A 23,841-nucleotide genomic window follows, 5' to 3' on the forward strand; every position below is an offset into this window, starting at 1 on the left:
GATCTAAAGGACATCAAAGTGAGGAATACAATGTCTGTTCTGATGACACTACCTTCCAGTGTCCATCCTATCAGAAGCTCATTACCGTAAATCACCAGTCATCCAGGACGTTCCCCAGCTGATTGGATACCATGATAACCAGTCAGGTTCTGCTCCTCCTGATCCTCTCTATCCTGTGGCCCAGTACCGCCCTGCCTTTCACACCTGGGAATATTGGGAATCTGTTTGGGATGCCAGAGAGTGATGGGAGGATTCTCCAGCGGTCCAAACGTGGATGGATGTGGAATCAATTCTTTCTGCTCGAGGAATACACAGGAAACGACCATCAATATGTCGGCAAGGTAACGTGTCCAAACATATTGTCTGTAGGCTAATTATAGAAGGTTTAGCTTGTTGTAGTGTTTGATGTAATTGGCTGAAGAGGAATGGGCTGCCAGAAAACTGTCGGTTTGTCTACAGGCACAGTTAACTGAAGCGATCAGATTCACCGCAAGAGCACATAAACTGCTCTCTTTGCCTGGAGTCTTCTCGTTCTTTTCAGCAATTATTTTTAATCGCATTGTCTTTCGTCAGTGGAAAACATACCTAATGATTTCTTGTTGGGCAGATGCCATCATTGTAATAGGAATATCTCAATAACCAAAAATCACCACTAACAAGGGAGAGCAGCAACACCTTTTTGATGAGTTGACTGATCGATTGGCAGAACATGTACCTGCAGCTATTTTGATAATCCCTCTTCATCTTAGTTATTTTTCAAACCAAAAATACCAAATACTGTTTGATTCCAACATCTCAAATGTGAGGATTTGATGCTTTTCTTTGTCGTATCTAATAGTAAACAAAATATGTTTGGGTTCCAGACTGCTGGTTGAAAAAAACAGGCAGTTTGAGTAAATCTCTATTTAAAGACTTAATAGACAAAACCATCTACAATTAATGGAGGAAAGAATTGGCATAATTAATTGATAAAGAAAACAACAGTAGTTGCAGCCCTAGAACAATATGTAGCTTTTTAATAGTCAATATGAAAACATTTTCATTATGCATACACTATAATCATTGCTCAAAACAGTCAACGATCCATAACACATGAGCTAACCGAGATGAAACTTCAATTATTCAACTATTTACCACCAGGACCACAAAAAGAAACAGACTTCAGACTGTTTTAGGTCGTATTCAGACCAAATCAGGCAGTGCGGCCCACCGCCGCAGGGACGAACGGAGGTGTGCGGGGGTGTGGGCGTGTTTATTTGTGCTCTAGAATGTAACCGCTGTCAAACAATTAGAAAATAATGTTTTATTGATCTGATTCACCGGCTTTCACGCTACCAGCACTAACTATCTTCAGTCATTCTCCAGCTCGTTCAACCACAGCTGCTCTCTCTCTCTTTTTCTCGTCTTTTTAAAAATGAGTCAGGAAGCTGGCAGCAAAGTCTAACTTTACTTTTAACGTTATCAAACGAAGAGAAATGTTCTCCCCTCCTCCTAGTAGCATCTTTTTACTCCCTCATGGCTGAGTTTACAGCTCGGATCAGTTTGTGATTGGCCACTGCAGTCTTCAGCCGCAGTGACGTTGGGTTGCGGTTCTCCAAAAGTTGCTCAACTTTCCGGTCGCAGTCAGGTGCAGCGTCCCAGCAGCCAAAGCTCCCACACCCGAAACGCACTACCCCCATTCAAATGAATGGGAGGACTGGCGTTTTTACTGCACTGCCTGATTTGGTCTGAATACGGCCTTAGTCCACATTGACACCTTGATGAGGCATATGGACATTGTAACACATGTAAGAAAATAAAAAAATTAAGAAGAAATTAATACAATAAGTGAATAGCGACACCTTTTGCCCAGTTAGTGAAATCAAGCTACAACACTACATTATTCTCAAATGTGAAAAAAAAATCCTCAATGTGTTTTAGTGAAGACATGCATTTATTTTCATTTTATTCACCTTTTTTTAAAAAAAAAAAACACAAACATATATTTGGGTTACAATTCATTCATTCAATCAAGCAATAAATATCAGGTGAAGGCCCAGACAAGTTTGACTCAAAATAGACATGCGACCAAAACCAGAACCAGGCGTCAGAGAAGTGGTTCGGAGAATAAATTCAAAAACTACAGCATCCTGCAAGACACTTTTCTCCTAAGAATCACAAAAAAAAGAGGGGGTTTCGGGACAACGCTCCTCCTCCCCACCCACCCAGATCAGAGGGGTTCCTGTCAGCTCACCCGTGCTAGTACTATAAAGACAGGTGTGATGGGGAGCGCTACAGTTATCAACTCGAGGGAGGGAAATGAGGTGACTGTCGACAGCCAATTTTCTCGGAGGAAGCTGGCTTTCATCACACACCTCATTCTCCGGAGTAAACAAGTGTCTTGTGTAAGGTTGAGTAGGGGGATATGACAACTTCTTTTGCAGAAACCATCATCCTGATGTGGTGAAGAGAAAGGAATAGCAAAAAATAAATGGAATAGCGAGAGAAGGAGGAAGGAGAAGAAAACATATCAATCAGGAAAGGCCAATGAAATTCACCTTGTTGTGTTATGTGATGAAGCAGCAAAGCAAATGCTAACTATAAATGGGGCCATCCATTGATATGTCAGCGACTGGTGCGATGTGACTTTCTTCTTGACTCTTTGATGCTCTCTGGCACCCAACTTCTGTGGCATGACAGCAATCACATTCACCGGTTCTCCACTTTTCCTGTGTCCAATATCATTCACTATTAAACTGTCAGAAAAACATGAGGCTGTAATAATTTACTGAGGGTGAAAAATAGGGCAGCCGCATACTGCCTTTCTGCTTTACAGACGAAGCCGTGGCGATCCGTATCAGTAATTCCAGTTTAACTTTGGAGTTTTAGACAGAGAGAAAGACCGTGATGGTGACATTTGTATATAGAGAACAAGTTATATGATAGATGTTATGAAATAGATAGAAAACAAGTTAACAAACAGACAGGCAGATGGATAAAGAGAGAAACAAATAAAGGGAGGGATAGAGATGAAGAACCAAGACCGAATGCAAAAAGCACATTGATGCCCAGTGCAGAGCCATCAAAGCCTTGATGGTCTTCCTCATAAAGATCATTTAATGGCCTTTGCAGTGCACTGTGGGAGACCTTATTTATTTCACATTCAATCAAACCTCTCCAATCAACCCACACACATTCACTAACTGTCACTTGAGGTTGATTTCTTGATTACGGCAATCAAAATTCGATGTAAAGAACCATCAAACTTGTATAGCTTGGTTCTTAGCTTAAAAAAAAAAAAGGAAGCGGTGCACTATTGCGACTGAACTATATAATACATGCAGCAGCTCATATTGCTTATCAAGGTGTTCAAAAGACACGCTGCTTTGAGGCTTACATACAGAGTAGTGCTCACTGATGCCTCACAGAATGATAAGTAAGAAAAATAAATGCATTAGTAAAAGTAAAGGTTTTGAGCGCTTACTCTGGTTCTGTAGCAATTGTCAACACTGGGGGGAGAAAGCCAAGTATATTTTATAATTGTAAATATACTACGCAGTGGCTGTGCATGGCTCAAGCGTAAAACCCCTAAATCTCAGTTTAACTGACTTTCACAGGGCCATTAATGAGTGTGAGCACTCACTGTGTGCAGCTGTGGTGCCCTACTTCTTAAGCAGGGCTGTGAAGTGTGAACACTTGCAATGCTGAGCAATACAACCACAAACTTTGGATTCTGGAGCATCAGAGTGGTGTGTTTGAAGTGAACAAAATCCTATTAAAGTTCTGGTACCTTCTATTGTGCTGTGCCTTGTAAACAAAACAGGCTGCCCTAAATTAGAATATTCAAAGTAGCTCACTTTTGTTGTGTTAATATTGTGCCAATAATTATCCTTGAGATTTTGCAGGGTCTTGCTCAATTCTTTCACAACACTAACTTGTATGAACTGAAAAAAACACAAAGCACACTAGAGATACTGCAAGGTGTGACTTTAACCTGCATAACATGCATTATAGTACAGTTTTTCAGTAGTAAAGAATTTTTGTCTGTGTCTTAAGAGACAGAGTGAGAGAGGGAGGAAGAGTAATTATTCTGTATCCATTCTGCGCTCTATTTTGCTATCTCCTCTTTGCAGCACCAAGCTATGCTTACCAGAAACCTGACAAGAATTGCCAATGATTTCCCTGCTTTACTGACAATTCCTCAGTGTTTGTGCAAGGCGATTTAACTCATCAAGGCTCTCTTCTGTGCTTCTGTTGTAAGGCATTGAAAAGGCTGTATTTGTGCTGCAAGGCCTTGAAAGGAGAGCCACTAAATCTCTGCAAATATAGTGTGGTAGTTCGAACATTTGATTTTCTTAAAGCTGTGTGAAAACACCTTGTGCCAAACTTTGTAAAGAATATCAATGCCATTTTTTTTTCTACCTACACTACATGGACAAGGTTTACTCTATATATAAGGTTCAAGAGTTCAGTGCACTTATGTGAAAACTTACCCCTGTTATCCACCAGTAAGAATTAATATAGATCCGTTTCTACACTTTGAGTCAAACTTAATATATTAAACATATACAGTTGATATAGAATATCCCTGTAGGAAACAAACCCTAAACCTCCATGTTGCTGGCACTGTGCCTCATAGATTTAGCTGTACAGTAACACTATTATTTTTAGATGGAATAACATTGCTTACTTCTGCATAACCCGCTCCTTGGAGAAATCTGGATCGCCATAGGGAGAGGATCTGTTTACCCTTATGATTAGGAATTGGACCTTATGTATACATTCAATAATTAGCAAAAGTGCACGAAGTAAGGGCTTGCTCCAACGTACACTAGGGGAAATATGTAAAAAACATATATACCACATAGCTCGCCAAAGACTATTATCCTGTAGACAGCTTGGCTGCATAGGGTACAGGCTCCTTTGATGGCTCATTGTTTGTTGTTTTTACTTCTCAGGTTCCTTTTTACAGGATTAACAACCAAGACTGGGAAATATGGTAATAATCAGATGAAAACTACTGGAGAGAATATAATCAAAAGATTTGGAAAAAAATGGAATTCCTGTGCTTTGACATGGTCTGAAATTGTACTGGCCTAATTATTACACTGTAAGCATAGAAATGTGTTTGAATAGTCACAGTTCTGCGTATCAGTAATGAAATATGTTCCTCTTACTGTATGTTGCATAGGAGTTCAGTATTGCATAGTGAGCAAGTCTTAATGTCTCCCGCAGCTTATATACTGCAGTACATAGACAATGAATTTCAAAGTAGCAAAAAGGTGACTGCAGTACGATGCAAGAATTTTTTTTTTTTTTTTCCAAGAGAGTAATTGCACATAGCTCAGATATGAAGCCCATTTGAATGCAAAAATTCATACAAACGCTCTCCAGCTCACCAAAATTAGCCTGTCATTCATAGTCAATAGCAGGAGCAGCTTTCACATCCAAAACACGTCATAAATCCTTGGTTCACCGGTCTACAGCTCAGGAGTGAATTCATATTCACAAACAATGAACAGACTGTCCCAGAACACAAATATATGTGAAAATTCAAGCTGAGTGATATTCCTCTTTAATAGACTCGGGATAATGGAGTTCATCTGCATGAAAATATTTTCAAACACATCGCCAAATACTGTGCATATTGTTCATTTGAACTTGACAGCATCTTGTTTTCACATGTGTCCCCATTTTTTTTAATTCTGCCTGAGAATAGCGAGCACTCTGGCAATACATTTCTGATTTCCATCCAAAGTTGTACTGTTGACATCACTCTTCCAACTGCGGGAAAAAATAATTAGTTTCCTCACAGCATGTAGACATTAATATTAATAAGTTACTGACGTACATTCTGTGTCCCTAACTACTTGTCATTTAAAATGTGAACCCATGAGATAGTGCTCTAAATATATCTGCTGACAGATCCAGTACAGTAATGAGCTTGAATCAAGTGTCTGTCACAGTATGCCGCCATTACTCCTCCATGACACTTAGGGATGCTTCAAGGTGATGGATAGGTCAGAGGTGACTAATTTTAGCAATTGTTGCTGTAGGTCAGGTTTCATCATTTTTCAAAGGGCACATTTTGGAAGACAAATCTAAGACTAATTTGATCTGGACTAATGGAGAATGTTCTGAGACTGATACGCATAGTTTCTGCAGTTGGTTTACACAAGTATTTCAGTATTCGCAAGAGTCTCACAAAGTTTTTACACATCTAGACTGTGATGTAAATATAGTTGATATCCCCTTCTGTTTTGCATTAATTCCTAAGGAAGTCATGTACCATGTGCATATGATGTTCAGGAAATGTACTTGAGCAAGTGAAGTGCAAACTTAAAGGTGCAGTGTGTAGAATTTAGTGGCACCTAGTGGAACGGACTTGGCAGAAATGGAATATAATATTCATAAGTATGTTTTAATAAGTGTATAATCACCTGAAAATGAGAATTGTTGTGTTTTTGTTACCTTAGAATGAGCCATTTATATCTCCTCTACTAGGTAGGCCGCCATGTTGCACCACCATGTTTCTACAGTAGCCCAGGACAGACAAACCAAGAGAGCCTTTTTTCCACATTTTTCACCAGTTTCACAGCCACCATAGCTTCTCCTAAATGCTTGGAAGGGGAGGGGACGGGGGGGATTCAGTCGGTTGCAATCTGTAACCTCACCGCTAGATGGCACTAAATCCCACACACTGGTCCTTTAAGTAAGTCTTGCTTGTATTTTGGGCCACATGTTGATAATATGGGTACTGCGATTTTTTTTTTTTTTAAAGCTCTGCAGCAAAACACAAGGTCAGACGAGTCAAGGCAATAATATTTTCATAGTCCAATATGAGAGGACTTTGTACACATATTATAAAACATTCCATCCCATTTTGGAAGGACTCTCAAACTCAACCTAAGAGGCATCTGAGGACAGTAGGTTAAAACTTCACAAGCATTACCTGGTAACAGCAGATGTAATAGTTTTAAACAAATAAAAAGAAAACACAAAAAAAGAAAAGAAAAAGAGAGAGAAAGAATGGGAAGATTCTGTGTGTAGAAGCTTGATTCTCCCAGTGATGTCCTTGGAAATTCTCCTAAATTGGTAAAACCGTGGCCAGACATTTTTAATAATGTTATTTTTATTTCTATTTTTATGTCTGGTTTCTTTCCGGCCACAGTCAAAAATTGCACCTTCTGTTGCAGACAGACTTGATGTTGGCAATAAGGCTGCAAATATCTTTGATTGTGTGGAGAGATGTTCAGGGGCAATGACTGGGACTGTGTTTTATTCAGTTTTGTTTGAGGTTAACGGTAAATATTCCGTTTTTTTTCTTTGAGAAATTTGAAGATAGTGTGTTGTCTTGTTAGACTGAACAAAGTGTATGAAAGTAGAGTTTTCAAGCACCCTATCAGGACCACAATCACTGTTTTTGTACAAGTCTGACTTCTTTCTTGATTTGTTTCCATGTATAAAATGGCTCTCTCTAATTTTCAGCTGCACTCCAACATGGACAAAGGTGATGGCAACGTGAAGTACGTCCTGACTGGAGACGGGGCCGGCACCCTGTTTCTGATTGATGAAAAGTCTGGAGATATTCATGCTACCAAGAGGCTGGACAGGGAAGAGAAAGCTATGTACACCCTCAATGCCAAGGTTCTGGATAGGAAAACCAATGCAGAGCTGGAGCCCGACACAGAATTTAATATAAAAATTCACGACATCAATGACAATGCACCAAAATTTGCAAAGGAGATCTACTTTGCCAGTGTCCCAGAAATGTCTGACGTTGGTAAGTAACAGTCTGCTTTATCGTACAGCTGACTCATTAGTCAATTAATCAATTAGTTAATGTGACAGAAAAATGAATCAGCAAATATTTTGATAATCGATTTAAGATTTCAGTCATTTTTCAAGCTAAAATTCTAAACATTCACTTGTTCCAACTTCTCAGAGGTGAGGATTTGCTGCTTTTCTCTGTTTTGTTTTTTTTAAACCATGGTAAACTATTGGCTGGAGTGTTGTTTGGGCAAAATATGCAATTTGAAGGAGTCACCTTGGGATCTATTAAACTGTGATGGGAATTTTACATTATTTACTTATTTAAGAATTAATATAATTATATAATTGACAGATTTATGCAAGAAATATATTTCAAGAAATGTAGAGGAACAGCAGTGAACAGTGTTTTGATGCTATATTCAGTTCTTCAAAGTCATTTGCTGTTGTGATCGTTATTTGTTTGGTCAGGGTCATTGGGCATTCATAACAAGTAATGCCATTTGCCATTTTTAATAGGCAGTAGAAATATTGTATGTTTAGATTGTCACAGTCTTTCCAATTAAGGATTTGCTTCATTGCACTCCACTTCATTCTATTCAAGTAGTATAAATAAACCAAATGGCATGAATATAAACAAAGCTTATGAAAATAATTCATGCAACTTGAGATCAGTCCTCAATTATGCAACCGTGAATTAATACATGGAAGCAATCAGGGGAAAATCAAAACCCAATGGCCTATATGACAAATAACAATACCCTATTTGGGATTCATAACGCACCGCTCGTAGATTTCTCAATTGCATGAACTACTGGCAAAAGGTGGGTCAGGGTCATGGCGACTCGTCTCTGGACTAATACACCACCTTATATGTTAAGACTGAACATACTGGTTAATCAAGTCAGCCAGCCATGAAAAATCAGCAGCTCCCTTTTATGCTATCAGTTCTGGGACTAAGTGGGACAGATGTTCAAGGGTTCATTAGTATGCACGGAGACAGACAGACCCAAACAGGACACGGCAGAGGTCTCCTGAATGCCAAGGACAGTATTTGCAATGTGGTGTTAGTGAAACGCTTGGGTGGATTATACAGGATATAGAAGTGACTTCAATGACAGGATATCTTAGAGGAACTGAGCTCTTTCTAGGCTTTTAGCCATTTATATTTCTTTACTCTTATTTATTTATATGCACAGTTGACACATATTCAAACATCTATCAATTGATTGTGGAGCCTTGGCATGCTGCATAATGTGTAATTTATGCGTTAGTGTCCCTGTGGTGGTGGTTGGTGGTGGTGTTTTCTGTCTTGACTGTGATTCTTAGAGATAAGAAAGGTGATACTGCTTCACATTGCAAATCATACGCTCAGTAAAGGGTTGCTGGGTCAAATCCCAACTGGAAAATAAAAAGAAAAAGAAAAATATTTTGAGGTTAATTCAGTATTTATGCAAATACCATGACCCATGAACACAGCGATTCCATGCCAGCTCCTCAGTAGAAGCTCGTCGGTACTTAACTCATGTTGCCAAACCTCCGCCTCTGACAACACGGGTCAGAAAAAAAATATCTACCTTGCTGAGCCAAAGACAGTACTGTAATGGTACGAGTCTGAAAAAAGGATTAAAGTCCATAATTGCTTCACTTTTTTTTTTTTTTGCACAAAAGAGATTTCAAAGATACCTTCATCCCCTATTATTGAGTTAATTTGAGCATCTATCAATAAAATAAGCAATGCAACAGTGAAAATGTTGAATTGAGTGAAGTGTGTCATTATAGGCATTAATGAAACCTTAACAGCTTCTCAGCTGTGCAGCAAATATTGTTTGTTAACAGGCAAATCATGCTTGGTGGATACCCTTTGATATAAAGTATTACCTAAGGAGAAAGAAATATTCACTTACAGTCTAGATAAAGCAAAGCCTTCTAGTCTCATTGATATTTTAAAGAGGTCTTTAGACTACTGGGACACCAGGGTTTAATCAAGAAAATCATTTTCACTGAGGTGCCAGAAGAGACTCAGCCAAAGTCTGAAAGCCTCAATCTCTTTTGTTTCACTGTTCAGCCAACTGTGGCGATTGCTTTGTTGTTTCTTTAAAAAAGGGTATAAATAACGGATAATGATAGGTTCCTGGTTGATTTTAGTCGCACACCTCTTCCTTGTTGTAGTCAACTGGTATGATTTTCTCCACAGCTCTGTTGTTTGACATGAAAATTGGGGATTAGTCACTGGCTACCAGTAAAATTGGGGTAATATTAGGCCACTGTTTGTATTTAAAGCTGTCTGTATGACTAATGGCATAGCTGTAAAATACAGCAAATTCTCTATCTAACATGATGAGTCAGTTACTTGGTCTTGTCATGATTTAATACATGCAGTAGCACTGTTTTGGTGTTAAAATTAACTTTGCATGTTCTCTTTGCAGGTACATCTGTCGTCACTGTAACTGCCAGTGATGCCGATGATCAAACGTATGGGAACAGCGCCAAGCTTGTATATAGCATTCTACAGGGACAACCCTATTTCTCTGTGGATTCTGAAAATGGTAAGCCAAACCCAGCAGGAACTCCTGGATGCAATTTGTAATGCAAGTCTATAAACCGATCTCTTGCACTGCTCGGTAAAGTATGTGAGAGCAGGCAGAAAAAGGATTTCCTGTGTTTTTCAGTGCTGCTAATCTCACAGAAATCACATTTACTTCACTAAAACTGTAAATATTCCTTTTAAAACACATTAATAACACGGCTAATTTCAGCTGAATTGTGATAATATGTAAAATGTATCTAATAAGTAAAATATATGAAGAGCTGCATCATTATCCTACTTTTAAAGAAGACTGTGGTTATATTTAGATATATTGCTTTCTTTGTACTTACAGTACAAAAAGCCATTTATTAATGAACCATGTACTTTGTGAGTCATTAAAGCTCAAAAGGCAAACCCTTTAAAAGCCATTATTCACATTATTTATTAACAGCATGGCTAAAATTAGATTCAAGCAATATTTTGGTTCGTGTGCTTATTTGGTGTCTTACCAAGGAATAGATAAGATGGTCTTTGTCAGTCTCAGCTCTTTCTTGCATTTCAGCAACTGCAAAATGTCTTGTTTACATGTTGGATGTCTTGATGGGACAATGTAGTTTAAAAAGATTAGCTTATGCAGTGAAGTCTTCCTTGACCAACAACAGCTGAGCTCTATATACATACAGCATCCTAGAAGTCATCTCTTGCCACTTTCTCTCTGTTGCAGCAGACTTTTGGATGTATTGGCTTCTACCTACATAGCTAAGAATATATGCAAATAAGACATTTTTAGAGTGGATATAAATTTCATGAAGCACAGCAACCCTGTGTCATAGAAATTATGTTAGGTTAGGGAAATACCGTGGTTTGTTTTTTATTGAAAAAGTCAAAAGTGACTTAATTATTTAACCAAAACCGCAATCTTTTCCTAACCTTAATCAAAGTGCTTTAGTTTCTTCTAACCATACATAGGATTTGTGATGCTAAACAAGGTCAAAGTCCCACATTTTGTACATTCACCATTCACCCCGTTTTCCTCAAAAAAATATTGGAAAATCAAATTAGTTGTATGAAAACTTAGCATACAGGGTTGAGCACAGACATGGAATTGAGTTTTATCTTGCCTCATTTTCAGTAAGACACTGAATACATTTCCCAAATCGGACTTTGCCTTTTAAATTTTCAGGCACTATCAAGACAGCCCTGCCTGCCATGGACAGAGAACTCAGAGAGAACTACCAGGTCGTGATCCAGGCTAAAGACATGGCCGGTCAGATGGGTGGACTTTCAGGAACCACGACGGTCAGCATCACCCTCTCCGATGTGAACGACAGCCCGCCACGCTTCGCTAACCGTAAGAAAACCAGATGTATTCATTTACAATAGGCCTTTAAACACAAGTGATCTCTGAGATTAGTCATGACAGAACGCACAGAAGTAAGTCTGCATTTAATTGGTCTCCTTCACCATCATGTATAGATTCCTTTCGTATGACTGCTGTGGAGTCTACGGAGATCGGAGGCGCTATTGGCCGTATTAAAGCTGATGATCCAGATGTTGGGCGTAATGCTGAGATGGAGTACAGTATTGTCGGTGGTCACGACATATTCAACATTATTACTGACCAAACCACACAAGAGGGAGTCATCATAATTAATAAGGTAACTCATTTTCGTTCCTCTTCTGCCTTTTTTGTCTGCTTTTTAGTCCTTTAGTTAGTCCTTTAGTTATGCTGGATAGTGCTTTGTAGTCTCCAACCAGCAACAAACACTTTTAGCAGTCATGTAAGTATTACTTGATTGATAATGACTGTGCAATCAGACAGAACACTTCCTGTGACAAGTGACATGTTTTCATAAAACTGCAAAAAAAAAAAAAAAAACCCAAAAAACAGCCTTCCTGTCTCCAAGAAATGTGTTTCAAGGAGAAGCCTTCAGAAAATAAATTGTAACCAACACATCAAGTAATACCTGTAAGATTTGTTTTTACATGCGTATGAAAAGTAAGATCTCAAAACTGAAGGCAAAATATTTGTATCTAGTACAGGATTAAAAGGTTCTTTTTTTAAATCTTCTTTTTTTAGTAAACATGCTTTTTTTTGAAAATGAAATCCAAGCCACTGCCAAGATCATCATGTCTTTTAAAATGTATTCAACCTTTAGGTGTTTTCAGGAAAAAAAAAGTCAGGTTAGGGGTTCAAATCAAGTTCAAACCTATTGTATGTTTGAATTTAAAATAAATGTTAGCTGTCTTTTCATCTCATCTTAATATGCATGATTCCTTTCTCCTAAATTATAACACAGATGGTTTAACTTCAATGGAAAGACAGAATAGTACAGTTTCAGATTAGAAACAGCCCAGTGATAATGTTCATTCATGTAAGAAAGAATATATGACAGAATTTATTTTTGAACTGCAGTATAAAATCAGATACCCTAAGCCTTTGAAATGAATAATATAAAACAGTCTTTTGCTAGAAACTCTTTTTAGTTTCCCCCAAGGATCTTCCAGATCAGTATTCCTCACTTGGATTTGTAACTTAGAATTTAGAGAATGAATAAGATAAAGGCAGACAAATGAAATGCAATGAATTGCCTATCAAAATCCTGGAGGCGGACTGTTTTTATGGCAAAGTCTACAGCTTGACTTCTGATGCTCTTTCATCTGCAGGCACTGGATTACGAAAGTAAAAAGGACTATGAGTTCAGAGTGGAGGTGAAAAACACCTACTTAGATGCGAGGTTCATCCTCGGTTTGCAATTCAAAGACTACGCCATGGTCAAGGTGACAATAGAGGATGTGGATGAGCCTCCTGTTTTCACCAGGAACCCTTACATCATCGAGGTGCATGAGGACACGGCTGCTGGCAGCTTTGTCGGTGTGGTGTTGGCCAAGGACCCTGATGCTGACAACGAGCCAGTCAAGTATGCTAAAGGGGACAGCTAGAAGTGTTTAGACCCCAAACAGTGCCAGACTGTTAGAGCAAAATGCCAAATCCCTACCTTTTATTCAACTAATTCATTCTGCTTGGGAATGAAGTTCTCACAATTTAGTAAACTTGGCAGGAATTAATCAATGACTAGTTAAACAAAGATTTCCTCTCCTCTGTAATGCTTTGCTGTGGTAATTTGATTGTTTCAAAACTCATTGTTCCAGCTTTAATTATACTAGTATAAAATCAATAAGACAACAAGCAACACATTGTAGAAATACAAAGTCTCCTCTCATCAGTTTTTTAGTGTGAGGATGAAAATGTGCCCACTTGGCTAAATCTAATCCATCAGCCAAGCCTTGTGTCAGTGTAGGGGAGGGAAGGGAAGGATATTATTCATGGGTCCCTCCTGGTGATTTCCCAGTGGAAGATGGCGGCGGACCTGTGAAGTGAATACAGACACTGTTTATTTCCCAGAATTATGTAAGCCCTCTATGGCACAGCACAAAGTCAAAGTGAAAGAGCCTAATTTGCTGTATCGATTCACACAGCTCAGTGCCGCCATTCCACACATATGGCGCCTGCCCGTCTCTGACACAGAGCTATGCCACTCCACTGTCCACGCCACATGGCGTATTGTGTTCCATATTCAAATTTCAGCTGAATATGTAATTTGACGATGACAAACGAGCAGGCACGACGAAGGACGTATCGTTTTTAGACAACGGAGAGCATGAATACATTACATTCTTTTGGAAGCAATAATTGACTGTATAAAATACTTTTTTTTTTTGAAGTAAAGAAGTACTTTAGTTTTTTTTCCTGTGAAGCGAGATCTGTGAAAGTAGTGCAGAAAAGACAATAGAGACAGATGACATAATGTGCTTCATGTTTATATTCATTGGTATTAATAATAACATTGTTTTTGTCATTCATGCAGATACTCCATTGATCGGCATACAGATCTAGAGAGGCTGTTCAACATTGATTCTGTGAATGGCACCATTACAACACTGAAAGCACTGGACAGAGAAATGTCCAAATGGCACAACATCTCTGTGGTGGCTACTGAAATAAGTAAATGTTTGTTTTGTTCATATTTAAAACACTAGTATTGAATAATAGTATTTAAATGATGAATACATGACCTCTGACATCTATCTAAAGTATTTTTTTTTTTGCTGGCATTAATTATTATATTCATTTATTTTAGATAACCCACGCCAAACAACTCGAGTGCCCGTGTTCATTAAGGTTTTAGACGTCAATGACAACGCACCTGAGTTTGCAATGTTCTACGAGACATTTGTCTGTGAGAACGTCAAATCAGGACAGGTACTTGAAAGGTTTTATATCATGTTTGAAATTATTTAAAATAAGGATGTGTTTTGTTGAAATTTGTCAACATATCTTAGTTAGACTGCTACTCATAATGTCATAATGTTGCTGAATAAAATCCATGTGATGTGATTATGGTTTTATATAGACAGGCTACTATATATAGTTATTAGGGTAGTCACAATTTTGTGCACAGCTATTCGTATTGCAGTGACGCTAAAGTAAAGCAAAGTTAAGATACTCCATGAGTATACAGGGTACGACCAGAGGAAACTTCCATGTGTGGAGTGCATACTGGCAGATCCATGTTGGAGGACATTATTCACACTACAACCACATGTATGTAGAGTTTTGAGAGACACCAAATCCCTTATTTAACAAGACACTCCTCACGATTTGCCAATCAGTGTGGTTTGTACCCGATTGGCCACCAACAAGGTTTAGTCCTCCTAGCTTTGAATGAAATCATAAAATAGAGAAAAATACTTTCCTTATGTGTCAAGTGTTTTAAAAGCTTTTAGATTTCCCCAACTATGAGGGAGAATTAGTTTCATGTGTTTTGTAATACTTTTACCTTAATGTTTTTGTTTTGTTTTGTTTTTACAGTTGATTCAGACTATAAGTGCTGTTGATACGGACGAGCCTCTTGTTGGACACAAGTTCGTCTTTAGTATAAGCGCCTCCAACCCAAACTTCACCATCGTTGACAGGGAAGGTAAGATATTAGTATGAAACTTTTAATTAAAAATTCAATATTTCAATTGTGTGATAGTCTTTTGATTGACTTTATGTTCTTGAACCTTCCCGAAAAAGCTATTTAAGTCTAGAGTTGTTTGGCAAAATATCATTAACAGTACAGCCATTGTGAAAGTCGGCCTTCAAGCAGTCATCTCTCATCTATTCTGCATTGCATTACAGGTTTATATGATAGAAATTATTTTGTTATTGAAGAGTGTGGTAATGCTCACGTTGTTTTTTTTTTAACAACAACTGCCTCAGTATACATAAACTGTGTTTGATTACATTTTAGATTATTTTTTCATTTAAATTTTCCATGTGTTTACTCATGCATAATATTGATGGTTAAATGAAAACACAGTGGCGCAGTTGAAATCGTTCACTGTCTTCCCATTCTCAATAAATATACAGATAGTAACGGACAAGTTTACATTTACCTGCAGAACGACTCCTTCAGAGACAATTAGGACACCAACCATGCACAAATCTAATATCCCTCTTAAAGCTCAGTGAAAGAACAGCTACGATGGCAATTACTGGTTACAATTCCCTGGCTAGCCCCCTCGAGGACCTAGTTTTATTTGAGGGTAAGCAGAGCGTAAAAGTAAAGTTTGGCTAAAACTCCTCCATATGCAGGAAATTGTCTATTGTAATAGAGGAATTGTTTATGTCTATTGTAATAGAGAGAAATTCCTCTTTTCATTTTGTCTGAGTGGAACGTTAAACTTTGGATTTAAATTAGCTTTGCAAGAAAGTGTGGCCATGCATAACAACCACACTATTGTCTTTTGTTAGAACAAAGACTACAACATGATTACCAATTTAGCTTTCCTTGAATTTATATTTTTAAGAATGTAGTTTTTAAGCAAATAGCTCAGCTTTATTATCAACACAAGCTGATAATAAGTGTTTGTTTTAAGTACTATGTAAGTTTACCAGGGGTGCCAATAATTCTCAGGGGCCTTGCGCAATTATTAAGAGCCGCCTGTCACAAGATACTGATAAAAGAAAATCAAATTTCAGACTCTTTCCTGTGCGATCGTTTAGCTGACTGGAACATCTCACCACTGACAAGCTTCCCCCTATTTGCATCTCTCCGCAGATAACACTGCCAATATCATGACACGTAGGGGAGGTTTCAGCCGGCGTGAGATGAGCATGTACTTCCTGCCTGTAGTGATCTCAGACAACGACTACCCCATCCAGAGCAGCACGAGTACACTGACTGTACGCGTGTGCGCTTGTGACAGCCATGGAAACATGCAGACATGTAACCCTGAGGTCCTGCCCTTCTCAGATGGCCTCACAACCGGAGCTCTGGTGGCCATCCTGCTCTGTGTTATTATTCTCCTCAGTAAGTTCCCATATGTACTGTATGTGCATGTGTATGTGCATGTGTGACCATGAGTATTTGAACTTGTCATGTTTGCGCTGTGTGTTACTTTGTTCAGGCATGATGGCAATTGACCGTCTGCTAAACACGTCCCTGTACAGCGATTGTCCGATAATATCTTAGCTCACAGTAACTAGACACAGCAGGTCTGACCAGCTTCGTGCCTGGTGCTGTATTAAAAAAAAATTATGCATTTTTCCAGGTCTATATTTTTATTCTGGGGCTGTACTGGAAAATCTTTGCATGATTTACAGTTCAGGAAACTCCTTATTTATCTCATACTTGCTCTTTATGCAGCCCTTCAGTTCAGCCTGTGTCTGAAACAGGCCGTTTTATCTCCTGTCTCTTTAACGCTCCCCTCGGAGGAGCCCACTCTGTTCTGATTAGTGGCTCCGCAGGGTAACAAACAGTAGTAGTAAGATTTAATTTCTTTTTCTCCTTCTTTACTCGAAATGGAAACTTAATACATACATCTGTACATGTTCAAGCCCAAATCCAGTCGGAAATATGCGAGTGGACAATGTGAACAACCCATGGAACAACCTTAGCTGTTTGATTTATTTGGATCGATTTTTAGCTCATTGGCTAATCTTCCAAGATTCCACATTAAAAACATTTAAGCATACAATCATTCATGAATAATTCAACACATAATTGTTGATACACATATCATATACATACATGCATACATACACACATATAACCTATGCCATACATTGGCACATATACTGTATGTACTTACATATATACACATATTCATCTACATGTCTTCACATATAACACCAATACTCTACAAACCTACTGACAATGCAATAGAATAGTGTGATGATAACTACATTTTAATCTTAAAATCTTAATTTAACAGTTCTGAAAATGAAAGTCTGTCTTTCCATTTCAGGTTTTTTTTTTTTTTTTTGCTAGTGCATAATGATTTTTATTTCTTATTCTTATGTTAACTTGATGTTTATCATATACATACAGTTTGTCCTTAATACTAACTGGCTTTTTAAACTTGAATTTTTGAAATCTGTGCAATAGAAATATTGTCTCACATGCTCTACTACTATGGCCTGTGCCATTATAATATGTAGTTCACTCACTCCTTTTTCAAACCCACACCTTAAGACCATTCTTGCTGCTTTGTTTAGTGTGATCTACAGTCTCCTCATATCTCTCTGAGCTGCACTGCCACACACCGCACAGCAATAATTAATGTGACTGTGGTTGGATGATGAGATATTACCTTAAGAATGTCTTTAGATAAAAACTATGCAATTCGCTCAACCATTCCCGCCATTGCCGTCACTCTTTTAGAAAGATCTGTAATATGAGCCGTCCATGAGAGATTGTTTTATATTTTAACTCCCAATAATTTGACTTCTTTAACCTCTTTATTTTGAACACTGCCATATGTTAAGTCCCATGGCTTCAATTTCATCCTCTTTTATTTACATTTAATACCATTTACCATTTATTGTTTTCCACCCATTTGATGACACATTTAAAATCAGATAAAGAAATATTCATGTAAGTGAGTTTGTGAATGTGCTACTGCAGCGATGATTGTATCATCCACAAAGAAAAGCGGCAGAAAAGTGACACTGAATGCAAGCGTAGCAGAGGAAAAGGTTAGCAGTAAGTTGTCAATCTGGCAGTAAATGTACAGTACAGGCTACAGTTTGTCAGTTAATAAATGCTGCAGCTTCTCAAGACAAAGAAAAGTCTCATTTGTTGTTTCCTCAACTGCTGGAAAAGTGAAGAATTAGCTTCAGGTTGGTGACAATGGCTAGGGGAAACATTGCACCTGTATCGACATCATATACCGACAAAGACCTTGGTGATTATGTGTAGTTGGTGTATAGTTACTCTCAGCCGACACTGGATGATATGTGTAAGGCGAAACTCCTTTTTTGTCGCCAAGGGCAGTGAGCATTACTACATCTATTGCTGTGTTTATGTGCAAAGACCTTCAGCCTTACAGTGTTGTGAAAAATAAGGGTTTCGGGCTGTTAGGAGAGTGCACTTATGCATTGTTTCTTTTCTATGAAACTAATATGCTGTTTATAAATATTGTACATACAATTACAGCTTATACAATGAATCAGTTCTCCAAGTCCAGTCAAAACAGCTGTATTTATCCAGTCAAAGCTATTTTTTTTTTTATATATATATTGGCGAATCACGTATATGGCTCAAAGGGAAGATTTAAAATCTGTACAGCATACAACACTATCTGTCCTTAGACTCTCAATTCTATTAACTCCAAAGACAGTGCTGCTGCTTTCTGGTATGTCAAACACATTTACACACAACACTGTCAGTGCAACAGAGGGTTTTCTCCAAATAGAGAGTTACCTGACCTTGAATTCAAGTCAGCGGTGTGTAAGCACTGTGGAGGCATCTTTCCATCCAATTCACATCAACCTCTGTTACTAACATGGTTGTGCTCAAAACCAGATGTCCTTAAAGCATCACAGGTCCAGGTGTCATCCAAATAATCTTAATGTGCCTGCCACAGCACGAAGTGGCTTTACAAGCTTAATGCAGATATAAGTTGTAGGTAAACTTGTCCATGGTATCGACACAGAAGATACAAAAAGGTGCAGAATTAGCACTCCAGGCAGGTGTTACTAACATGTGCTCCATGCTGCAGTCAATTCAGGGTGCTAAAGTCAATAACATGGTCCAGAATGAGTTGCTTTGCTGAGGAAGGTGTCCCTGAATGCCCACAAGGAGAAAAAAAATTGAATATCTCTGCTATTACAAGGTGTATCATTACAAACAGGACAGCAATTGGAAGTCTGGACTCCCACCTCACTGCCATCAATAAAAGATTACTTAAAATATGCCATTCTGCCAGTGGTCCCCATTCTGGCTGGCAGTACGGCCCTTAAAAAAACAAAACAGTGACTACAAATTTGGTCAAAATTGCATTATGAACAGAATATCCTTGAATAATATCTATTTTACCTTGTATAAAAATATTATGCAATAGAAAATGTCTAATATCTGAGTCTTCTTAATTTGCAGTTAATACAATATAGAGCTTAAAACCAAGCCAGAGTGCAGTACAACAGTGACATGTTATGCAATCAAGCATAACTGTAGCAAATAAAAATAGCAAAATTGACAAATCACAGTTAAAAGGCTGCGATAACACAAAGTTTAAATGAATCCTCAGTGCATTATTATCCCAACAAGACCTCATACAAAAAATTGGTATTTTTTAGCTTTCCAAAAAGACCTTACGGCCAGTAGAAAAATGACTCAGATGGGCACTGTCTGTTCCACCACCTCTTTCATTAAGGCTTGGTTAAGTTTATGCAACTCAGACTACATGGTTATCACTTGAGAATAATAATAAGGTTAGAGAAAGGTTAGGGAAAATTGTAGTCATAGTTAATAGAAACCAGTAATGACTCTTGTGCATACGTCTATGTTGATGATCTCCCCAGGCGCTATAAGTAACAAACAAGCAACAAAACAGTATTTATATAGCACATTTCATTCCAGGTGGAAGCATAATGTGCTTCGCAGAGCGTGAGCTACCACAGAAGTTGCAGCCACAAGAACTATGTGGATAATGTACAAGATAAAACATCAGACATAAGTAAACACATTTAAAACAAACATAAAATGATGAAGACGATGAAGACGTGAGTTAAAAACCATTTAAAAAGTAAGAATTAGGAGTTTAGCATGATGTTGGAAGTACATCCACCTTTGCTTCTAAAAGAAGACATTACTCACATGACAACAAGAGGTTGCTTGTTAGAAAAACATAAAATGGACCATTTAAAGCATTTGAAAAGGAACAACCAATGCTGTTTTTCTAGTCTATTATAAAGTATGTCAACCTAGAAGTATCAGGGACACTGCAGAAAGCTTGATGTATGCAATCATCAGTGATGCTGTGGTTCTAAGCTCCATTCATTAGCAAATAAATCCACTTAACAAAATGCTCTATGTATTTTCCTGGTAAAGTAGGTCGCATGTTACTCCCTGACATCCTAAAGCACCATTTCAGCCCTCTTCGAATCTAATGCAGTACCTAACAGCATACTACACAGCAGCAACGGTACCTTCTATCTTTCTACCCCCGCAAAAAGCAGACATGTGTAGTGCTTATGGTCAAGGGCATGTCAATAAGTAATGGATTTCAACTGTCATTGAACCTTACCATGCCTGGCCAAGCATAGTACCCAGAAGGTACGTTTTAGGTTTTAAAAAATACAGAATGTGCATTGTTGCATGTGTGTTCTGTCCAGCATGTACACCTCTAACCCTGAACTTGAACCCTCCTCCTCCCCCAATATCTTGTTTTAGACTTTGGTGCGTTATTTGATCTGCACCATGACTAAACAACTGATACAAGCAAATTAGTATTGAACAGCTTTTCTTCCATCTGCTTGGTTTAATTCCAAATTCTGCGTCTGGTGGTGGACAGATCTTCTCTCACGTATCGGGTATACTGAAGGTTAAACTGTATGCTCTCCTCTTGAGCAAAATATCATGACATCTGCTCATTATCTGACACTTTTCGTGCTTGATCCCCCCTGACAGACTGTCTCATTCACCTCTGCTTGACTCCGACTGGCAGGCGCTGAGCTGGAACAGGTCCTCCTCATTGCGGCTCACTGCGCTGTCTAGAAACGTGGCACTGGTCAGTTAGAAATGTTCATAAAGAACCATTTAAACAGCCACCCTGCACCCCCATCCGACCCATGTTGAAGGCATTGTAATTAACACTCAGGTGGGAGGCAAGTAGACAACTACATTACCTGCTGAGAGGACAAAAAAGTACATGGAAGGAGAGGAGAACAGGTGAAGAAGGATTTGTGCTCATCTTAAATTAGAGATTGTTTCTTCTTTTAAAAAAAAAAAAAAAAAAAAAAAAAAAGAGTTTATTGAAAATCTCAATACCTCACTCTGCAATCTCTGACTGTCTTTTACTGAAAGAAAATGAAGAAGATGAGATATGAGGTAGTGTGCTGGAGAGTATAAAATAGGATCTTCCAACTACGGTGCATTTTATACAGTGAATGTGCCGTTCAAGGGAAAAAAGAAAGAAAAAGCTTTTTCACTGAATCTTTAATAATAGGAGGTGAATGCCTGAGGCAGTGTTGGGGATTTATCACTGGTAGCAAATGTGTCTCCCCTCCGCGCTTTTGCTCCCTGTGCTCTTTAATGCATGACACATGTTAGAAGGCACATATCTTATGCTGAGCTTTCTCTGTCTGTATTTCCCACTGTTTTTGTGTAGTGATCGTGGTGCTGTTTGCTGCCCTGAGGAGACAGAGGAAGAAGGAGCCTCTGATCATCTCCAAAGAGGATGTCAGAGACAACGTTGTCAGCTACAACGATGAAGGGGGTGGAGAGGAGGACACTCAGGCCTTTGATATTGGCACACTGCGCAACCCAGAGGTGATGGATGCTAACAAGCTACGCAGGGACATCATACCCGAAATGCTGTTTCCCTTTCGGAGGACATCACCTATAAAGGATAACACGGATGTCAGAGACTTCATTAATGGGAGGCTTCAAGAGAATGATTCAGATCCCACAGCGCCCCCCTATGACTCCCTGGCCACGTATGCTTATGAGGGCAGTGGGTCACTGGCGGAGTCCCTCAGTTCGCTGGAGTCAGCCGCCACTGAGGGCGACCAGGATTACGATTACCTCAGCAACTGGGGACCACAATTCAAGAAGTTGGCAGAGATGTACATAGGGAAGAGCCCAGATAGAGAGACCTAAACAGATCCATGACAGTCTCTCTTTTTTTCCAAGCCCATTTTTTCTCTGTCTGTTTATCTAGCTAGCTAGCCAGATGGCTATTTGTCTAGTTAGCTAGCTAGCCAGCTAGTTGACTGTCTGTCTACCTATCTATCAAGCTATCTATCCGTTTTTGTCTAGTTTGCTAGCTAGTGCGCTAGTTAACTAGTTGTCTATTTGATTCTCTCACACGTGTGTGCGCACATGCACAATGCTGAAATGGAAGACTTGAACTGAGTTGAATTTTTTTCATTCATGGAGATAAAGTATAATTCTCAAAGTTTTACTGTTTTTGGTCATAATCAGTAAAGATGCCTTTGAATTTTAGGATTTTTTTGTGAACAATGGTGTGGACAATGTGTTTTGTAATTGACCAGAGAGATAGTAGTATTGTATACTATCAATGTTTAATGGCACTGGACTGGGATGGGTGGGGGTAGGGAAGGAGTCAAGTGGCTTTTCCAGCCAACTCCATTAAATACTGTAAATGTACAAAGTGTTTTTAATGATGGACATCCTATATACTATTTGCTATCTATGTTTGACAAGCAATGTTCATGTGAATGGTTGGTGCAGTTTATTTGTCAAACTGAATTCATTTCATCATATAGGTGTAATATGTAATGGAAAGTGTATGTTGTAGGAAAACTGTCATACACTGAATTCATGTTGTTTGAATGCTGAGTCATATTGTTTTATATTTATATTTTTATACTTATTTTCTTAATAAAATGATGAAAAAAAAGGAACAGCTATATTTCCATCCATTGCCACTGTTGTTTTTGCGGTTACTGAAAGGTGGTGTTGCTGGTTGTGTGCAGTGTTTTTTATACCTTTTCAATGTCAACACAACTTTAGCAAACACCTAAACAGCGATACTTTTACTTACAACCCATTCTGAAACTATTTAAAAGACAATATTAAGTCCAAGTCAGTGTGCTTGGTGTGGATTTCATAAGAGCACTACTTTTTTTCCCCCCCAAGTTATGTCCTCTTTAGTTTTGCTTAGTATCTTTGCGATTTGTATTTTTCATTACAAAACCTCCCCCAAAAAATAAAGAGGGAAAATGAATGTTGGAGAGAACAGGAGAGGCTGAAAAAATTGTCCTCTCTTTTTATTTTCAATATTGAAATAACTTATCTTCCTTACTTTATGACCGTAGAATTACAATAGAAAATCCTGCTGCCGTGTAAGCTGCAGTGTAAGCATCGCCATGGAGTTTAAAAGTTGTGTGAATTCATCCAAGATTTTAGAGCTAGTCATGGTTTTGACACATACAGAGGTTGAATGCAGTTAGTAACAGAATCAGAAAAATGCCCCATGTTTATAGCAGGTGCATGCCCTCTACATCCTGACTTAATGAAATTAAGAGAAAATAATGGTTTAGGTGT

The 23,841-nt window shown here is 38.4% G+C and overlaps 1 protein-coding gene across 1 annotated transcript; it reads left to right on the forward strand.

Moving 5' to 3' along the window:
- Nucleotides 1-23,169, forward strand: cdh10a (cadherin 10, type 2a (T2-cadherin)). Its single transcript, XM_067578345.1, has 11 exons — nucleotides 1-341; nucleotides 7,468-7,762; nucleotides 10,179-10,298; nucleotides 11,463-11,630; nucleotides 11,756-11,937; nucleotides 12,947-13,200; nucleotides 14,149-14,285; nucleotides 14,422-14,543; nucleotides 15,153-15,261; nucleotides 16,387-16,638; nucleotides 21,941-23,169. The coding sequence occupies exons 1-11, from the start codon at nucleotides 132-134 to the stop codon at nucleotides 22,429-22,431; spliced, it is 2,340 nt and encodes a 779-aa protein (XP_067434446.1). The 5' UTR covers nucleotides 1-131; the 3' UTR covers nucleotides 22,432-23,169.
- The last annotated feature ends 672 nt before the right edge of the window (nucleotides 23,170-23,841 follow it).

The sequence above is a fragment of the Thunnus thynnus genome, chromosome 21 (genome assembly GCF_963924715.1).
Source record: "Thunnus thynnus chromosome 21, fThuThy2.1, whole genome shotgun sequence".
In the NCBI taxonomy this organism is placed as follows: Eukaryota; Metazoa; Chordata; class Actinopteri; order Scombriformes; family Scombridae; genus Thunnus; species Thunnus thynnus.

Bases quoted from the DNA above. Each gene is read 5' to 3' on its own strand.
- cdh10a (XM_067578345.1), top strand. From the start codon at position 132: ATGATAACCAGTCAGGTTCTGCTCCTCCTGATCCTCTCTATCCTGTGG. The intron at 11,938-12,946 runs GTAACTCATTTT...TTTCATCTGCAG, and splicing joins GAGTCATCATAATTAATAAG to GCACTGGATTACGAAAGTAA. The intron at 15,262-16,386 runs GTAAGATATTAG...ATCTCTCCGCAG, and splicing joins CACCATCGTTGACAGGGAAG to ATAACACTGCCAATATCATG.